The sequence below is a fragment of the Mus caroli genome, chromosome 2, assembly GCF_900094665.2.
Source record: "Mus caroli chromosome 2, CAROLI_EIJ_v1.1, whole genome shotgun sequence".
Classification (NCBI taxonomy): Eukaryota; Metazoa; Chordata; class Mammalia; order Rodentia; family Muridae; genus Mus; species Mus caroli.
Window position 1 is genome coordinate 117414162 of NC_034571.1, and position 18661 is coordinate 117432822.

General features: G+C 43.8%; 1 protein-coding gene across 12 annotated transcripts in view; it reads left to right on the top strand.

The window, feature by feature from the left end:
• Positions 1–14968, top strand: part of Sema6d (semaphorin 6D) — a 58125-nt gene extending 43157 nt beyond the window's left edge. For 2 of the 12 annotated variants that reach the window (XM_029471717.1, XM_029471712.1), the window contains exons 2-19: positions 476–638; positions 1041–1152; positions 1690–1750; positions 1918–1980; positions 2087–2188; positions 2422–2512; positions 2953–3072; positions 3762–3850; positions 4576–4793; positions 4914–5045; positions 5355–5510; positions 5595–5768; positions 6556–6696; positions 6795–6872; positions 7227–7327; positions 7676–7732; positions 9206–9373; positions 11019–14968. In XM_029471717.1, coding sequence (XP_029327577.1) covers positions 530–638; positions 1041–1152; positions 1690–1750; positions 1918–1980; positions 2087–2188; positions 2422–2512; positions 2953–3072; positions 3762–3850; positions 4576–4793; positions 4914–5045; positions 5355–5510; positions 5595–5768; positions 6556–6696; positions 6795–6872; positions 7227–7327; positions 7676–7732; positions 9206–9373; positions 11019–12307 — 3261 coding nt within the window. In that variant the 5' untranslated portion in view covers positions 476–529 and the 3' untranslated portion in view covers positions 12308–14968. Of the gene's footprint in view, positions 1–475; positions 639–1040; positions 1153–1689; positions 1751–1917; positions 1981–2086; positions 2189–2421; positions 2513–2952; positions 3073–3761; positions 3851–4575; positions 4794–4913; positions 5046–5354; positions 5511–5594; positions 5773–6555; positions 6697–6794; positions 6873–7226; positions 7328–7675; positions 7733–9205; positions 9374–11018 lie in introns of those variants that run through there. The other 10 variants (XM_029471721.1, XM_021177800.2, XM_021177810.2 and 7 more) reach the window with 10 other exon arrangements.
• Positions 14969–18661: the final 3693 nt, after the last annotated feature.

Genomic DNA, 18661 nt, shown 5'->3' on the forward strand with positions numbered 1-18661 from the left:
TGATGCTCTACGGTAACAGTGGCAGAGGACAAGGTCATCAGCTCTGGCTTTTCAAGGCAGTTTAGGTCTTTCCTGAGAGGAAGAAACATGTTGTATCTATGTGTTTCAGGACTGGGGGAAGGGATGCAGATTGGAGTTTAATTAAAATTCTGATCCCTCTTTTGCCCACTTCCTTGCCAAGTTAGGAGCCAACACTTCTGTTTGGGGTTCTGGAGACTTTGCTGTGATGACATAGAGTTGCCTCCAAAATTCTGGCATATGCACTAAAAGCATCAATATGCTCACCAGGTGCTTCAGCGAGGCCTGGCTCGGGGCTGCCTTCTGTCTGTTCTTGCAGATACCTGTCTACCCCTGCTAGGTCTCTTGATAAATAGGGAACTATAGAAAGAGGTGGGCAAAAATTTGAACCGGCTACAAATGAGAAACCAGTTCCACCACAGCATAAAGGTCTTTCCATAATGCTTTTGTCTTCTAGGTAGCTAAGTGGGACTTCTGAGGAGGGGGAGCTCAGATTTCTTCTTGGCCAACCATGGGGTTCTTTCTGCTTTGGTTCTGCGTGCTGTTCCTTCTGGTCTCCAGGTTACGAGCGGTCAGCTTCCCAGAAGATGATGAGCCCCTTAACACGGTTGACTATCACTGTAAGTCACACAAAGCCATTCCTCGTTTGCAACGGAAGCCTTTTGTTTGTCTTTGTCTAGGTCTATTCATTTTCAGCATCAGAGACAAATTTTAATATGTCTTTACAATGTTTTGCACATTAGATCATCTGCAGTCTTTCCCTCGGCTGTGCAGAAACTGAGCCAGTGCTGTTGGGTACCATCCTGCAGCAGCCCAGACATAGAGATTATATATTTTCAGTAAAAAAGAAAAAGACCATTTGCTGACAATTCTCCATCTTTTACTAATTTATATTCAAGACCTTAAGAGAGGAATTTAGTTAAAACCCTTCCTACAAGTACTATATACAGCTAATCAATGCTGGCTATTGATTCTTCAGCTCTGTAATCCTGACTGATGGTTTAGCCCATTTTTACTTGCAGATTCAAGGCAATATCCGGTTTTTAGAGGACGCCCTTCAGGCAACGAATCGCAGCACAGGCTGGACTTTCAGCTGATGTTGAAAATTCGAGACACACTTTATATTGCTGGCAGGTAATTTTCCTTTCGTTGGTTTATTAGATTAAAATTCTTTTCTCTTGTGGTGCTTGCATTAATGTGTCTAGTTCATGAAAAACTAATATGTGATTGTGATCAAAAACTGCAAGTAGCCAAAAAATACTCTCATGAAGAGCATGCTGGGTACCAGGACAGAAAGCAGAGTTAAAGCGTTCAGTGTCACATCCAGAAATCACACATCATTATTTTGTCCCAAAGCAGTGGGGTTGGGGGAAATCATTCTTTATTCTTTCTTAACTTAGAATTTTTCTGGCAAATATCAGAAATATGTCTGTGCTTATGCCCAGTCAGTTTGCCCCAAGCCTGGAGAGAAAGGCTGTGCTTGTCCTGGCTGCAGCAATGCACAGAAGCATCTCACTAATGAGAAAGTACCCTGTTGACTTTGTTCAAGTCACAGAGAAGCCAGATGATCTTCAAAACACAGTAATGGCAGATCTGTAAAGGTGAAACAAGAAGCAGCATATAGCATTGATGCATTCGCAGGATATGACTGAACTGCCTTGTTTCCCACAGGGATCAAGTCTATACAGTGAACTTAAATGAAATCCCCCAAACAGAGGTGATACCGAGCAAGGTGAGCCGCTAGCTACAGAGGGCGAGTGTATCCACACTCCCCTGAGCTTCAGGAANNCCCCNCCNCCNCCACCNCCNCCCCCGCCCCCCCNCGCCCCCCCCCCCGCCCTCCGCCATTCAAAGTGCATCCAGTTAACACTAAACTCTGATTTTACTTGCTTAATCTAGAAGCTGACATGGAGGTCCAGACAACAGGATCGAGAAAATTGTGCTATGAAAGGCAAGCATAAAGTGAGTGCAGTGGACGGGTGCCTGCCACAGTCCCCTCTCGGTGGCTTTGCCACCATGACATCACCATGGGAGATGTCTGACTGCCGTGTGATTGTTTTTCCTTTAGGATGAATGCCACAACTTCATCAAAGTCTTTGTCCCAAGAAATGATGAGATGGTTTTTGTCTGTGGTACCAATGCTTTCAACCCGATGTGCAGATACTATAGGGTAAGTATCGTTTATAAGATGAATTTTTTCCTCCTCAACTATAATTTCCTTCACTGGTATGCTATTGGAGCTGAGCCTTCTCTGCTGTAACCCAGAGATTTGTCTTATCTCCGTTATAAGAGAATATAAAACAGAATCCCTCAAATAGAATTTCAGTATAAATAAAGCAATATTACCTTCAAACAAATACATTGAACAGATGTGACACAAGTGATTTTTTTTTCCTCTTGCAGTTGAGAACCTTAGAGTATGATGGGGAAGAAATTAGTGGCCTGGCACGATGCCCGTTTGATGCCCGACAAACCAATGTCGCCCTCTTTGCTGGTAAGAAGCTACAGTGTTTTGAATATCACTGATTAATGGCATTGAATTTGCAAGAGAATGTAAAGGAAGACACAGCTCATACCTTGGATATAGACCTTGACACAAACGTTTCAAAGGCTAAAGCCTGTGAACAAATTATTAAGAAGAATACGTGAAAAAAACAACAGGTGTATCTCAGCGACAAGTGACGAGTATACGTATTCTTACACGTGGCTCTATTATTAACTGACCCTGAATACATCGCTTAATTTTGGGTGCTTAGATCCTTCACCTGTAAAATTAGGTAATATCACAGGACAGCCAGTTAGAGGTTGAGGGACGAGCACTCGTGTAGTTTATTGCGTAGCTAATGGTGCCAGGTGAAACATTGCAGAGGGTAGCTGTGCTAACACCCTATAAGTAATCATGGTTATTTTACCAAATTATAACTTTGGTTTCAGATGGAAAACTCTATTCTGCCACAGTGGCTGATTTCCTGGCCAGTGATGCTGTCATTTACAGAAGCATGGGAGATGGATCTGCCCTTCGCACAATAAAATACGATTCCAAATGGATCAAAGGTGCCCAAAGGAGCGTTGCCTTGGGGTTTGGGGGAAGAGTTAGAAGGCTTAACTGGGAGCAGCAGCCAAGGCCAACGGGAAGTTCAGAGCATAACTTTGCTCATCTAGAATGAGCACATGGAGTTTTGCTTATTAACTATGACATTGGCAGGGAATGAGCAGACTAGTGGATGTGTCAGGGAATAAGTTCGTTCAGGCAGTCATGCAAGTGGCCAAAGCAAAAGCAGACAAGAGATGCTTTGTCTTTGTGTGACAAGTTGTCCTAACTCCAAATGCTTACAGCACAACCTCTCATACCACCATACTACCTTCCTATACACGTCTACCCATTTTGGAACTTTATTAGTGAGAATTGATGAGTTCATATTTATAGAGCCATCTTGTTCATTAAATTCTGAAAATCAAGGGTTTTAAAAAATTCTCAATATGAGATTTTCTTCCCTCGTTAAAGAGGTTAATGAATAAATCTGTTAAAACAAAGACCTTTGCTGTAGCTCAGTTCGCTGCAGGCCTTTTTCTTTTTTACAGTCCATTAGCTGACTTTAAAGACACAGGCTCTTGAAGCTTGAACACGCCCATATCGGGATGCCTTAGAATCATGGCTCCAAGTATGGTGTATAAACAGAGCCAGCGGTTGGGGGGTCTCACCCTGACTGAATTATCCTTCAAGAATTTCAATTCTCTTTCAGAACCACACTTCCTTCATGCCATAGAATATGGAAACTACGTCTATTTCTTCTTCAGAGAAATCGCCGTGGAGCATAATAACTTAGGCAAGGCAAGTATATGTGTTTGATGTGCACAGTGTGGACTTAAACTGAACGAAATCCCACCCACTCTGGAAGGGTGATGGGTACTCTCCTGTGTTGTTTCAAAGGGCTCACTTGAGTGCATTTAAGGGCGAGTAAGGGAGCTGGGTTGCTGATGGAAACGCTAACTGCTGGGAAATACCTCACAATGCTTAGAGTGGGAACAGCTGCCTCCTCGGGCTTTCAAAAGCTTTCATATTTTTATTTCTATCACCATAGAAAGTGGAGGCCTTTTTTACTCTTTAGAAAGCCATTGATGGTCTCATCCTTTCCAGTGTCAAAGGCAGAATGGAGAATGGGAACCCCTGTTCAATTTGGAGTGTTTCTGTAAAAGCCCATGTGCCCCTTAAGTATTGCAGACTCTTCTACGACCACATTCAAGGACCACACATCTTATTAATAATATGAGAAGCAGTAGACAAAGTTAGAGGCAGACGCACAGGCATGGTTTTCATCTAGCTGGGAAGCTAGATTGCTCAGGTCTCAGGGAGCATGCTTGGCAGAGTGAGAAAAGCTCTTCATGCATTCTAACTGTGCGGCAGTACAGGAAGGAGGTGGCTTGTTCTGCGCCAGACATCTATTTTCTTTTGTTTCCTTTGGTTTCTGTTTGTATCCCTCCCTTGAGTGGCAGCATTTTGTTGTGTTCCTCTTCTGTGCTCACAGTCCTCATGGCTTGGTTCTTGTCTCTGGGCAGGCTGTGTATTCCCGTGTGGCTCGCATTTGTAAAAACGACATGGGTGGCTCACAGCGGGTCCTGGAGAAACACTGGACTTCCTTCCTTAAGGCTCGGCTGAACTGCTCCGTTCCTGGAGATTCCTTTTTCTACTTCGACGTCCTGCAGTCTATAACAGACATAATCCAAATCAATGGCATCCCCACTGTGGTTGGGGTCTTCACCACACAGCTCAACAGGTGGGAACAAGCAGAACCCTGCCCCCCCACACACACACACACAGGGGCTCCGTACTCCCTGTGGGAACTGGGCATGGCCCCCACGGTCAGCCTCCTCCTTATGATTGTATCACTTTTCAGCATTCCTGGTTCTGCAGTCTGTGCCTTTAGCATGGACGACATTGAGAAAGTGTTCAAAGGGCGGTTCAAAGAGCAGAAAACCCCAGACTCTGTTTGGACAGCGGTTCCCGAAGACAAAGTACCAAAACCAAGGTAAAGAAAAGAGGCAAAGGTTTGTTTTATTAAACAGCCTCCCTCCCCCTAATGAACATCAGAACCATCTTAACATCTGTCATTCAGCCTCCCACCCCAGCAGAGCATCCCTCCGAGACCAATACATGTTATCCTGTGATGCCCTGTGCATTTGGCTCTGCAAATGCCCATAAAATTCTGGGAAATGACATTATTGCTCTAGTTTCTCTGCCCCTTCTTCCTTTCTTGACCCCTTCTCTACAGAATGTGTGCTTACCCCTTAAATCCAGCATGCGAGAAAATGATCAAAAGCTGCTGTTTTCGTTTCAGGCCTGGCTGTTGTGCCAAACACGGCCTCGCAGAAGCTTACAAGACCTCCATCGACTTTCCAGATGATACCCTGGCTTTCATCAAGTCCCACCCGCTGATGGACTCTGCCGTCCCACCCATTGCCGATGAGCCCTGGTTCACAAAGACACGGGTCAGGTGAGACCACACACAGGTCGTCGACTCCTACCCTTTTCTCCTGTCACAGGCCTCCTGATCTGACCCGCCTCTTTCCCCCACTAGGTACAGGTTGACAGCCATCGAAGTGGACCGTTCAGCGGGGCCATACCAAAACTACACAGTCATCTTTGTTGGCTCTGAAGCTGGCGTGGTACTTAAAGTTTTGGCAAAGACCAGTCCTTTCTCTCTGAATGACAGTGTGTTACTCGAAGAGATTGAAGCTTATAACCCAGCCAAGTAAGTATGCTTTGAGAGAATTCTTTTTAGCCCTACCACCACCCTTCCCCCGCCCCCCAAAAAATGACTGGCCATTTTCTCATCTGGCCATTTTCCTTTCAGACTTCTTAATTAGTGGTGCTTTTTACAGGTTCCATTTGGGGTTTATTTCTTCTTTATTATTTACCTCCCCCCATTGAAATGCTTTTCAGCCTTGTTTGTTTTTGTAAGCCCACTGGGGCCAGGAGGGTGAACAGCTGATGAGTTTAAAAATAAGGCATCCCCCCCTTCCTCACCTGTGACAAATGAGAATATTTTAGCACTGTCTTACCTTGCAGATCTATTTTGGGATGCTGCATGTGGCACAGTTGGTCGTAAGCATGCACACAGAGAGTATACTTAGAGTTTAGCAAGATAGTTTGGACAATTCAAGCACATAAAGAGTGAGCGAGGGAAGTTGAATACAGGAGACACCCAGAGGCCTCTAGCGTGGGAGGATTTAAACGCATTAGAATGCCATCCTTTCTAGTTTTCTAGAGTCTGACAAGTCCTTCACAGCTGCAACCCCATTCAGCCAGGAAAGCAATTTTAAAGACCCTTTCTTTGTTCAGCCTGAAATGTAATCATCTACACACACACACACACACACACACACACACACACACACAAAATCATAGAGCTATATATCCCATCATTATTATTTCTCAAATTAGGCACTTGGTTTGGTTGGCTGCCAAATCACGCCTCTTGTATGAGTTGCTGCAGGCTTGACTTCAGTGTATGTTTCCAAAATGTAACCACCACATAGGTGCAGCGCCGAGAGTGAGGAGGACAGAAAGGTGGTCTCATTACAGCTGGACAAGGATCACCATGCTTTATACGTGGCCTTCTCTAGCTGCGTGGTCCGCATCCCACTCAGCCGCTGTGAGCGCTACGGATCGTGTAAAAAGTAAGCCCCCTTGTTCCTATGCATTCCTGCTCTCTCAGTGGCAAGTCCTGTGCGCATAAGAAGGATCCACATCACGGTTTGTTTGTTTTTTTCTCCAGGTCTTGCATTGCATCTCGTGACCCGTACTGTGGTTGGTTAAGCCAGGGAGTTTGTGAGAGAGTGACCCTCGGGATGCTGTAAGTACACTGGACCTCCAAGCCATTTTCTCTCAGGGCAGCAACAGCTTAAAAACAAAATGCTTTAGCCCCACCTCTACTGCTTTTCTTTTCCTTCATTTCTTGTTCTGGTGTGTGGGGGGGAGGGGAGTTTTTAAAAAGAAGATCTAAAATTTGAGAGGGGAATGAGATTTAGATACAACAAGCCTTGAGGGCAGTAGATTGTGAAGAGAGACAGTTTTGCTCTCTTAGGCACCCTTGTTAAACTAATTCCGTTGGCAAGCGTGTTGAATCGTTAGTGCACTCTCTCTGCTGACTCTGACTAACCAGTCTGTATTCTCGGCTCTGTCCTGGTTGTCCCTTGTCCCTATGAAGGCTGTTAACTGAAGACTTCTTTGCTTTCCATAACCACAGCGCTGGAGGATATGAACAGGACACGGAGTATGGCAACACGGCCCACCTAGGGGACTGCCACGGTAAGACAGACGCCTCCCTGCCCTCTGCTACTCCTTTGGACCACACTTTGCACGCAAACATTATTTTACAACCAGCCTTGATAATGACTCGGGACACATACCACCTAGCATTTAACGTAAACTTGGAAAAAGCTGAGCTCTTTGGTCATGGGGGTCCCTTAGAAGAGATTCTGAGTTTTTCGTTTCCTTCGCCATTTGCACTTTTGTAAATAAACAGTATAGAGAAAGATAGTGTAACCAGTAAACTTCTAGTTTGTAGTCTTTTCTTTGGACTTTTCTCTGTTACTTGGAGTTCGTGCTTTCTTTCCGTTACTCTTCACTGATGACGTGTTCCTTTGATCCCTTTAGAAAGTTTGCCTCCTTCAACTACACCAGATTACAAAATATTTGGCGGTCCAACATCTGGTTAGTTTTTTTTAATTTTTTTGAATTAACAGTCTTTTCTTTCCTTCAGTTCAGCATTTTCTGCCCCTCTTCCCCACCCCACCCCTCCTTTTGCGCAGTTTGGCAGCCCTCCATTTTTCTGCTTTGACTCATAACCCTCTGAAGGTCCTGAGAGATGTTTTCTTACTCAGCCCTCCACCCGTGTGTAGCATGGAATGGTTCATCATTGACCAAGGCACATCCTTAAGGAAAGTCCAATGGGGTGACATATTCTGCATTTCAATTGCACGCCAGCCGCCCAGCTCCCTTCTCTCGACCCTTTGCATTGTGAATGCTCCCTCTGGCCATCTCTATCCATGGATGACAGAATTGCATAATTTTCCCCTTCTCTCCCCACCTTTCATACAAACAAGGAATGAACAATACACATTTTTCAAAAATGTGTATTTTTAAGTTCTAAAGATCTTTTTTTGAATGTTTTTGTGGCAATCCCAGGAATCTCTGAATGTTGTGTTCTCAGTGGTGTGAAAGAAGCTAGCTTCAGTTGAATGAAGCTGGATTTTGATTTTCAAAGATGTACCGTGGGGTCTCCATGCACATCTGTCTGTGTTTGTTTCGAGGTCTCTTCCTGTAACTATTAGGTCAGTCCATACCGTGTCTAAAAGCGTATGCTTATATAGTCATGGACATCTACTAGGCTAAAGCTCGCAATAGACACGGAAAGGTTCAGTTGTTCTTCAGACTCTGCTGCGTTAGGGGTCACATCAGTTTCATCCCTCAGGGGGGAGAAAAGGGTGGCCTATCTCATGTATCCCAGCATCCTTAGTCAGTGTATACATCCCATTGCTCGTGCATGGGTTACTGCTAACTCTTTGGAAGAAACTCCCCAGGTATTTCGGACAACACAGCAAGGTTTGTGCTGCACTGTGGATGGAGTCTCTCAGTGCATTGAGAAACCTACAAATGGACAGAGAGGCCTTGGGGAAGCAGAGTGGCGGCCTCTTAGGTAGAACAGGTTTATCAGGTCCAAGACCAAGTGTTTACTTGGACCTGACCAGATATTTTCTAAATGTAATTCCATTATAGCTTCTCCAGGGAAGGAAAGCATATAGAGACCCCAGCCATTCACAAAGGTCCTCTGTACATTACACATCACAAATAAATTAAATGATCCCGAGAGCTAGCTGGAGAGAGCCAGGGTCTGCCCAAGTTGGGGCTTACGATACTTTTCCACGAGGAGGCTTCAGTAGGAATGTTCACCTGTCTTTTACTTTGGAAATCTGCATAATGTATCTTCATTGTCAGCTTTTAGTTTTTACATCTCTCTTGCAAGAAAAAGAAAAAAAAATCTGGTCTCGTTCCCTTGAGGGGGCTTTTACCAAATTCTAGGACAGGATTTCTGAGAACACGTACGTGACTTTCAAATGCAAGGATGCAATCAGAAAAGTCTTCTTGACGCTAGCCATGTTAATGGTCATCTGTTTGCCACCACAGACATGGAGGTATCCTCATCTTCTGTTACCACTGTGGCAAGTAGCCCAGAAATTACATCTAAAGTGATTGATACCTGGAGACCTAAACTGACGAGCTCCCGGAAATTTGTAGTTCAAGATGACCCAAACACTTCTGATTTTACTGATACTATATCAGGTATCCCAAAGGGTAAGGCCTGGCCAGGCACTTCATCTCTGACTGCATGGAAACCTGATCCCTAGCCTGGCTCTCAGAGGTGAAACTAAAGTAGAGCCACAGTCCCTCTGGCCACAGTGACTTTGCTCTCCTGTGGTTTTTAAGTCTGAGTGCATTCCTGCCCACAACATGGCTCCTGAGACAGCCACTCAGACAATCTAATCTGTATTGGGTTCTGCTGGCAGATGCTGAGAGCCTGCTGAATATCAGAGGATTCTGAGGGTCACCCTCTCAATATCAAAGGACAAAAGCTCGCAGATGATAAATACCTGTTACCAAATATTTTTATCTGGGAGGCTGTCTCAGCCCCTTCTTAGCTTCATCTGCAGATGTAATGTGGAAAAGATATGCAGGGTGACAAGTTGTCCAAATGCCACAAGTGGCAAAGGGTGGCATAGTACTTATCTGTAATTACTACGTTCAGCCCATAATAGGTGAAGTTTAAAAGCTGTATGATCAATTTGCTTGTAAGATTTAATACTCTAGAAAAAAAAAAGTGTCTGTGCCCTTGTGTGTAAGCTACGGTATCAGGTTTCCTGCCAGTTCTATGGCACTGCCTTGTCACTTATGATTTACTTCTGTTGATTTTGTTTTGTTTTATTTATATTTTCATTGCAAACAATTTTATAATCATTATTTCTGTTTTGATTTCTTTCAGTAATACCATTTCTTTGTTCTTTTCTCTCCTGGTCTTTCACAACACCATTAAATTCAACAGCTTTGACAACTGATTGAAAGCAACTAATATTCAAGGGCCTTATTACTAACTTAATGCCAGAGAACCTTCCCAGTCCCTCTGACTCAGTTGGCTGCATGTAGAACATGTAACAGACTTGAATACCTCTACGCCTAACGTTTCGCTGACCGATTGTTAGATGTCTGTGGTTGCATTAAAATTTCCAATAATTACAAACTAACTCACTCTTCCCTTTCTAGGTCTAATTTAAGTATTTCTCAAATGCCTCCAGATAATTTAAGGATATTCTTAAACTAATATATAGAGAATTATTTTCTTACCCTGTCCAGTGTCCTTACATAGTAGATACTTTATGAATATTTCATCCCAAGATGAAATTTCAAAACAGAACGTGAAGACAAATGCACGAGTGTACATTTGTACTTAACACTGACCAAGTTCTTGCTTTGTGCTTGTGACCAGTTACGTTTCTGTCCCAGTTAACCCAACTGTATTAGCATAGCTATTGGAGCGTGATGTGTGTGTTTGTTAATTTGGACCTTTGCTTAACCCCAGCAGCAACTCTTTAATCCTGGTTTAAGACTTAGATGAGCATCATAAGGTACATGTTTCCTGAACTGTTCTAACTCTGCTCTCTAGATAGAAACTCTTAAAATTCCTAACAACTGTGTAAGAGATGGGGTGAAAGGAGAGAGAAGTCTACACCAAAGACTTGAACAGCAAGCATACATGTTTCTGGAAATTTTATTGTGACTTCAGGGGGCAGGGGGTGGGATACTGTGAAAGTTTGATGTCTTCTTGCTCTCGTAAGCTAGGCATATGGAGTTTGAAGGTAGTATATTGATTCAGTATAAGCTATTTTATATTTAATAGGTTTTTTTTTAAAGCATTTTGTTCAAAGCCTTCCCGTGTCTGTTGCAGGTGTACGGTGGGAAGTCCAGTCTGGAGAATCCAACCAGATGGTCCACATGAATGTCCTCATCACCTGCGTGTTTGCCGCTTTTGTCTTGGGCGCGTTCATCGCAGGAGTGGCCGTATACTGCTACCGTGACATGTTCATGCGGAAGAACAGAAAGATCCATAAAGACGCAGAATCCGCCCAGTCGTGTACAGACTCCAGCGGAAGCTTTGCCAAGCTGAATGGCCTCTTTGACAGCCCCGTCAAGGAATACCAGCAGAACATTGATTCTCCCAAACTCTACAGCAACCTGCTGACCAGTCGGAAGGAACTGCCACCAAACACGGATACAAAGTCCATGGCCGTGGAGCACAGAGGCCAGCCTCCCGAGCTGGCTGCTCTCCCCACGCCGGAATCCACACCTGTCCTCCACCAGAAGACCCTGCAGGCCATGAAGAGCCACTCTGAGAAGGCCCACGGCCACGGTGCTTCAAGGAAAGAACACCCCCAGTTTTTTCCTTCTAGTCCTCCACCCCATTCCCCATTGAGTCACGGGCATATCCCCAGTGCCATCGTTCTTCCAAACGCCACTCACGACTACAATACATCCTTCTCAAACTCGAATGCCCACAAAGCCGAAAAGAAGCTTCAGAGCATGGATCACCCTCTTACGAAGTCATCCAGTAAGCGGGAGCACCGGCGGTCTGTGGATTCCAGGAATACCCTCAATGATCTCCTGAAGCATCTAAATGACCCAAACAGTAACCCCAAAGCCATCCTGGGAGAGATCCATATGGCTCATCAAACCCTCATGCTGGACCCAGTGGGACCAATGGCTGAGGTCCCACCCAAGGTCCCTAACCGGGAGGCATCTCTGTACTCCCCTCCCTCCACACTCCCCAGAAATAGTCCAACCAAGAGAGTAGATGTCCCCACCACTCCTGGGGTGCCAATGACTTCTCTGGAAAGACAAAGGGGTTATCACAAAAATTCCTCCCAGAGGCACTCTATATCTGCCGTGCCTAAAAACTTAAACTCACCAAATGGTGTTTTGTTATCTAGACAGCCGAGTATGAACCGTGGAGGCTATATGCCCACCCCAACAGGGGCGAAGGTGGACTATATTCAGGGGACACCGGTGAGTGTTCATCTACAGCCCTCCCTCTCCAGACAGAGCAGCTATACCAGTAATGGCACCCTCCCCAGGACGGGACTAAAGAGGACACCATCCTTAAAACCTGATGTGCCACCAAAGCCTTCCTTTGTTCCGCAAACCACATCTGTCAGACCACTGAACAAGTATACGTACTAGGCCTCAAGTGTGCTATTCCCGTGTGGCTTTATCCTGTCTCTGCTGTTTCGAGGAAGCTGTGAGGGTACCTTCAGATGAGATACCTGCTTGTATTTTAAGAGAAACAAGTAGCCAAAGAAACTCTGTCACTTTGGTAACACCAGAACTTGCCACATGTAGCTACTACAGCAAGGCTTCTGTGTACTTGCCGGAAACGAAGGGAGGTCCTGCTCATTCCATTTCTTTCGTTTGAAGCCGAAGGGATGTGTCGCCAGCGAAGGCTCCCTTCACCAGTGTAAAGAGCTGATACAGTACTCAGAAGACTGAACAAATACTTGAAAATGGGTTCAATGTAGACTGCCATTCTGTGTGGTCTTCCCATTCAATGTGAACATTTTAATATGTATGCATTCACCTTGCCTCTTGCACAAATGTCAAAATGGAAAGATGGGAATGTCTCAAAACAAAATGAGCTTGGAGATTACCAAGCAGTTTGCTGAAAATTCAGTCTTTGACCCAAACTGTAGCAATTTTTTTTTCTGGTGTGGCACTGTTTTGTTTTGTTTTGTTTTGTTTTGTTTTGTTTTGTTTTTCAATGCCACCAACAAACTGTGTTAAGAGAGGGGTGTGTGTGTGTGTGTGAGAGAGAGAGAGAGAGAGAGAGAGAGAGAGAGAGAGAGAGAGGGAGAGAGAGAGAGAGATCTACCCATTAGCATTGATTTAGGTGCCCATTGCATCTTTGTACTGTGGAGTTGTTTACAGTAAGCATGACTGAACAGGCACTAACATCCTCCTACACCGGTCCATCGTGTTGGGCTCTGATAAGGACTAGACAAGGCTTCTCTGACTGTCAAGTGATTGACATAACCTATGTGGTATCCGGTGTCAGAACATTTAAGCGTTCTAAATAATTTTGTGCTGCTATCCATCAGAACGTCTATTTCAGCCTTGCCAGCTTAAGAACTTAGAGAAATTAAGAGGTATCCTTGATGTATCTACCAGTATTCAGTAGTAACATTTACCTGTCCACTGTGAATCAAAGCCTGGGGCACGCTACTCAACCTCGGACACACTTACAGGCGTTTATTTTGATTGTGTTATTTTATTTTCCATACAGTAAAAAATTCCCTCTCTTAACTCCTCTCACCCCCAACTCCCAAGGCGAAAGAGAAACCAAAAGTAGGACAAAAGAAAGAGACAGACAGAAAAAGACAGACAGAACAGGAATTACAGTTGGCTTAGCAGGGAGGATCTGTAGAGCTCTTGGTGATCCTTCCTCCATGTGTGTCCTGTGAGGATTTTGCTCATGAGTCATGCAGGCAGTGACAGTGAAATGTAAATACCACATGTGAGTTTACCTGGATCTGTGCATTTTGTGCCTTATTCACGCGAGTGGTAGAAGTTCCGCGGTATGTTGAGTGTTTCCACTACAAAGCATCATTTCCCATGTGCCACTTGTAAATGTTTTGCAGCCAGCACCTGAAGACTTCTTATACAGTCATAAAGCAACCTAGAGCGATTTGTTGTTGAGCAACGCGCCCCTTCCCTCCAGGATCAGAAGCAGCACCCACCCTTGCCATGATAAACATTCCATCCCCTGCTGTTCTGATAATGTGAAGTCAGATGAGGGTTCCCAGAGAATGTGGCACCTGCGGAAACCATGTCTAGAGTCGTTTCTATGTAGCTTGGCAGAGCCCACTGATGGCTGCAGGTGTGTAGCCTACTGACAGCTTTGGTTAACCCACTGCACATCACCCAGTCATTTACCTAACTTACTCTAGAAATGTCCACAGCCAAGGAAGGCTCCTGAGCCAGTCAGGCAGAGTTCAAGTGATATCTTGGGACAGTGACGATGGCCTGCATTACTTGGGGGAGGATGGGGTACAAGACACCAGATCATTTTTATACAGGATGTAGAGTACTGACGCGGTTGATCTTTTCCTTCAAGAACATTCTTTTCTATAGAAAAATGATTCCCTGTGATCTTCTGGAAGCTCCAAAGCTGAAACCCTTCAGCTTTGCAACTAAAAATATTACAGTTTAATAATCAATTAAACCAACCAACAATAAGCACTACACATCTGCCACCAACAATGTTGTTTGCATTTACCTTACCAATATTAATCCCAGCGTGGTAACTGTGTGACCCCGATAACATTTTGTAACATTGTGCTGCCTTAGAGTTTGTACTGTGAGTTCTATCAGTATTTATGTTGAAATTTCTAACATGGATTCTAGTCTCTATTCTGTTAATTTAATTTTAAATGCTTTATCCATTTGTGCAAAGGTAAACACAGATTGTATCTTTTTTAATGGTACGGCATAAAAAAATAACCCTAAAGTGAAGTGGCTCTATACTGTTTTATAGAGTACTTTAACGTGTATAGATATCTTGTAAACTTGTATTGTGGATGTGTAAATAATATGTACTTTGGGTTTTTAACACCGCATGTAAAGTCAAAATAAAATATCCAAGTCATTACATCCTGCCTTTTGATGTTAACAAGTTTGCACTGCATCATGCTTTTATGCTAGTCATGCCGTATTTATTAAATATGTTCTTAAAGTCTAAGAACATATTCTTCCCTTGAAATTTTTGTTACCTGGTCACATTATGCTCCATTCTCTCCTTGGAAGACTCTTGTTGAAGGCTGGAGCCAGAAATGAGACAGGCAGGTCAGAAAGCCCCATGACCTAAATAAAGCCCTGCATCCACAGCCAAATGCTTATCTTGGACCTTGATTCACTTAAAGGGAAATTTAGAGTTCTCACCTTATGGGTTGGGGAGATGGCTCAGTGGGTAGAATGCTTGCTATGCAGTCATAAGGACCAGAGTCTGAACCCCAGCATTTTAAACTTAGCACAGTAGCACTTCATAAGTCCAAAGCTCCCAATAGATGGAAAGCAGAGACCTGGGAAACCAAACAGACTAGCTCACCTAGTGTAGACTGGTGAACAAGAGACCTGTCTCAAGCATGGTGGAAATGGACCACCTACAGCCCTGGATGTCCTCTGAACTTCACACATGCACCATAGCATGCATGAATCTATACAAAACATGTACACACATACATACACCATGGAAAGATACCACACAAAGAAATCATGATTTATATTAGCACATAAAATATAAATGTACTTTAAGTTGAGAATTACTACTGGCAAACTCTTGTCGATGTTTGATATGTGGAAGGCCTCCACCCCATTGTACAATAGGAAATGAATTCCCTAAATATTCACGTAGAAGGTGAAAGTAGGATTCTGTGGCATTTCCCTCAGCATGTAACTAGCTGTGAGGGCAGCCAACATTAGCCTTATGGTTGGGCACAATGCCCTCTCTGATATAGCAGTCATATTGCCTCTGCCTGTTTGGTACCAACAGCTTCTCCTGGCCAAAGCCTACCTGCAGCTCTCCTAAGGGCTTTATTGAAGAACCTCAGAAGCATCTTAGGCAGAGCAATAAACACTGACATATCCCATCAAGGGTTTCACTCTTTTCATGGTGTCCTTTAGCCAAGGGTTGGAGACCCCTGTACCTGAGCATTCATTCGTTGGTACGAGATCCCTTTGTTCCCTTTATATATGCAACAGTCCAGAGAGATGAAGAATCACAGAAACCTGGCCTATGGCTGTAGCTCAGTCAACTACTTACCTAGTATGCTGCTAGTCTCCATTCTCATGAATGCATCAACGGAGTGTGACTCTGTGCCTGCAGCCTTAGTTCTTGGGAAGTGTAAGCAAGATGATCAGAAATTCGAGACAATCCTTGTCTGCATACTAGGGTCAAGGCTAGCTAAAAAGAAAAATCCTTTCTTTCAGGAATTCTTTCAAAATCAGCTGGTGAAAGCACATTTGTTCATTTTGGGAGCTAGCAGTTCCGCAGTAGCATATGGCATTCTGAAGGCCCCCACCAAGCGTGAGAACAGCGAGTCAGGGAGCCATTGTGTCTCAGAAAAGGCTGAGCAGGACTCAGTTGGTAGCTCCATTTGGGCAGTTGATGGGAAGATATAAGAGAAATGTGTCATTGGCCCAATCTTGACACCACATTACTTCCTCCCACTGTGAACGTTTCTGTGATATTGCTGCTGCTCGTATTATGGACAGTCCTTTTCCTGGGTCTATTGGGCTTTCCTTTCTGAAAGTGCAGCCTCTGCCCACCCCCTTTTCATAGGTGTTCCTAGCGGCTCCTGTCATAAACTGTGATGGTTTAATGCAGGCTGTGGACTGGAAAGTAAATTTCACTTTCCTTATCAGCAAATTTATAGTTCCCTAAAAATCCATCTATGAGTTCTCAAGGTGGATGCTCAGATCCCATTGGAGAGCAGTATAGCAAGGTAGCATGAGGATTTTTCAGAGAAGACATTGTTAAGCTACAGAGTAAAGGCACAAACACAAGTACCCAAGACAGAGCACCCATGTTCCTGTCCCAGCAGCGCATTGACTTTGATTACTCTGGAAAGTGGCAGCATTGAAGCCTAATGGGACACAAAATTCAGAGAGAGACAGACAGAGAGACAGAGACAGAAAGAGACAGAGGCAGAGACACAGAGACAGACAGAGAAAGAGACACAGAAGACAGATAGAGACAGAGAGACAGAGATTAACTGGGCATCTTTCAAGTCAGACAGTGACATGGTAGCTTAAACACTGCTCTGGAACCAGAGGGATTTAACTTCCTGACGTCACCTTTCCATTTTCTTCTTCTGCCTTTTCTTCCCTCATCCTCCTTAGATTGTGGCAAAGAACAGTATTTCCAGAAAGCCCATCCGGAGCTGAAGAACTATGGGCCTGACTGACTATCGCTTGAGCAACTAGGGTACTTAAACTATCTCATTTTTGAACAGGGACAGTTTGGCATTTATTTCTCAGACAGTTCTATGGTCTCTGTCAACTCTGTAATTCTATTTCTTATTTTATGGATGCTGGGTTTAAATATTCTTCGTTCAGCAGCTTGCTTTGTAGGCCATTTATGAATGTGTGAGGCCTGTTCCCTCGTAGATGAGCAATATATGTAAGATTAACAATAAAGTAAGGCATGATAAACAATGCACTTTAAGCTATTTAACTCGGATCTATATTTGATGTTGACTCTTTTTGCATATATAACATGTTAAACATCTAAATCTCCGTCAATGTTTCGATCTTTATCAAATAGCTTTAATACCATAAACAACAAAGAATGAACTTATAATAATATCAATCTAACTCATGGAGGATTCGTGCAGGGGATGAAGAGAGAGGGTGAGTAATGTCCTGGACATTCAGACCATGAATCAACTAGAATTCACATACAAAGGAAAACAGCATATTTCTACACTCTGTCTTATGATATAATTCTTTTTAAAATTAGGTATTGATTATAGGGTGATTAATCTCTGGAATACTTTCAGACTATGCTGGGTTTTTTAAATGAATAGAATTATAAAATGCAGTGCTATCGTGTGTATGCATTATTTCCTGGGGCTTTTGAGCCTTTCAGTTAATCCTTAACAATTTTTAATTAATATTTTTGTTTTTATTCTTTATATATAGTGTATCCCGACCACAGTTTCCCCTACCTCCATTTCACCCAGTTACCCTCTTCCCTTCTCCCCCAAATCTATGCCTCCTCCATTTCCCTTCAGGAAAAAAATAGAGCAGCCCTCCCAGGGCTATCAATCAAACTTGGCATAACAAATGACAATAAGGCCTAATATAAAGGCTGGACAAGATGACCAGTAAGAGAAAAAGGGTTCCAAACACACTCAAAGTGTCAGAGATATCTCGCACTCCTATTGTTAGGAGTTCCACAAGAGTAACAAGCTGTACAACCAAAATACATATGCAGATGATCAAGCTCAGACCCATACAGGGTCCGTGACTGACACTTCAGTCCCTATGAGCTCTGCCTAGTAGATTCTGTGGGTCATGTTCTCCTGGTGTCCTTGACCTCTCTGGTTTCTAGAATCTTTCCTCCCCTCTTCTGCAAGGTTTCCCTGGCATCGCCTAGTCTTTCACTGTGGGTCTCTGCATCTGCATCTATCAGTTGCTGGATGACATCTCTCTGATGACAATTGGACTAGGCACCTATATATGAATATAGCAGAATTTCATTAGGAATTATTTGGTTAACATTTATTTATTTATTTATTTATTTATTTATTTATTTATTTATTTATGACTAGTCATATTTAGCTCTATCCTAGGTCTCTAGGCTGCCCAGCCTCTTGGTTCCTGGCCATCCACTGCAGTAGTAGTCATTGGCCCCCTCTTATGGTGTGGGCCTCAAGTTGGTCCAGTCATTGCTTGGCCACTCTCATAAATTCTGTGCCACCATAACCCCAGCACATCTTCCAGGAAGAACATATTGTAAGTCAAAGGCTGGGTTGATGTCAC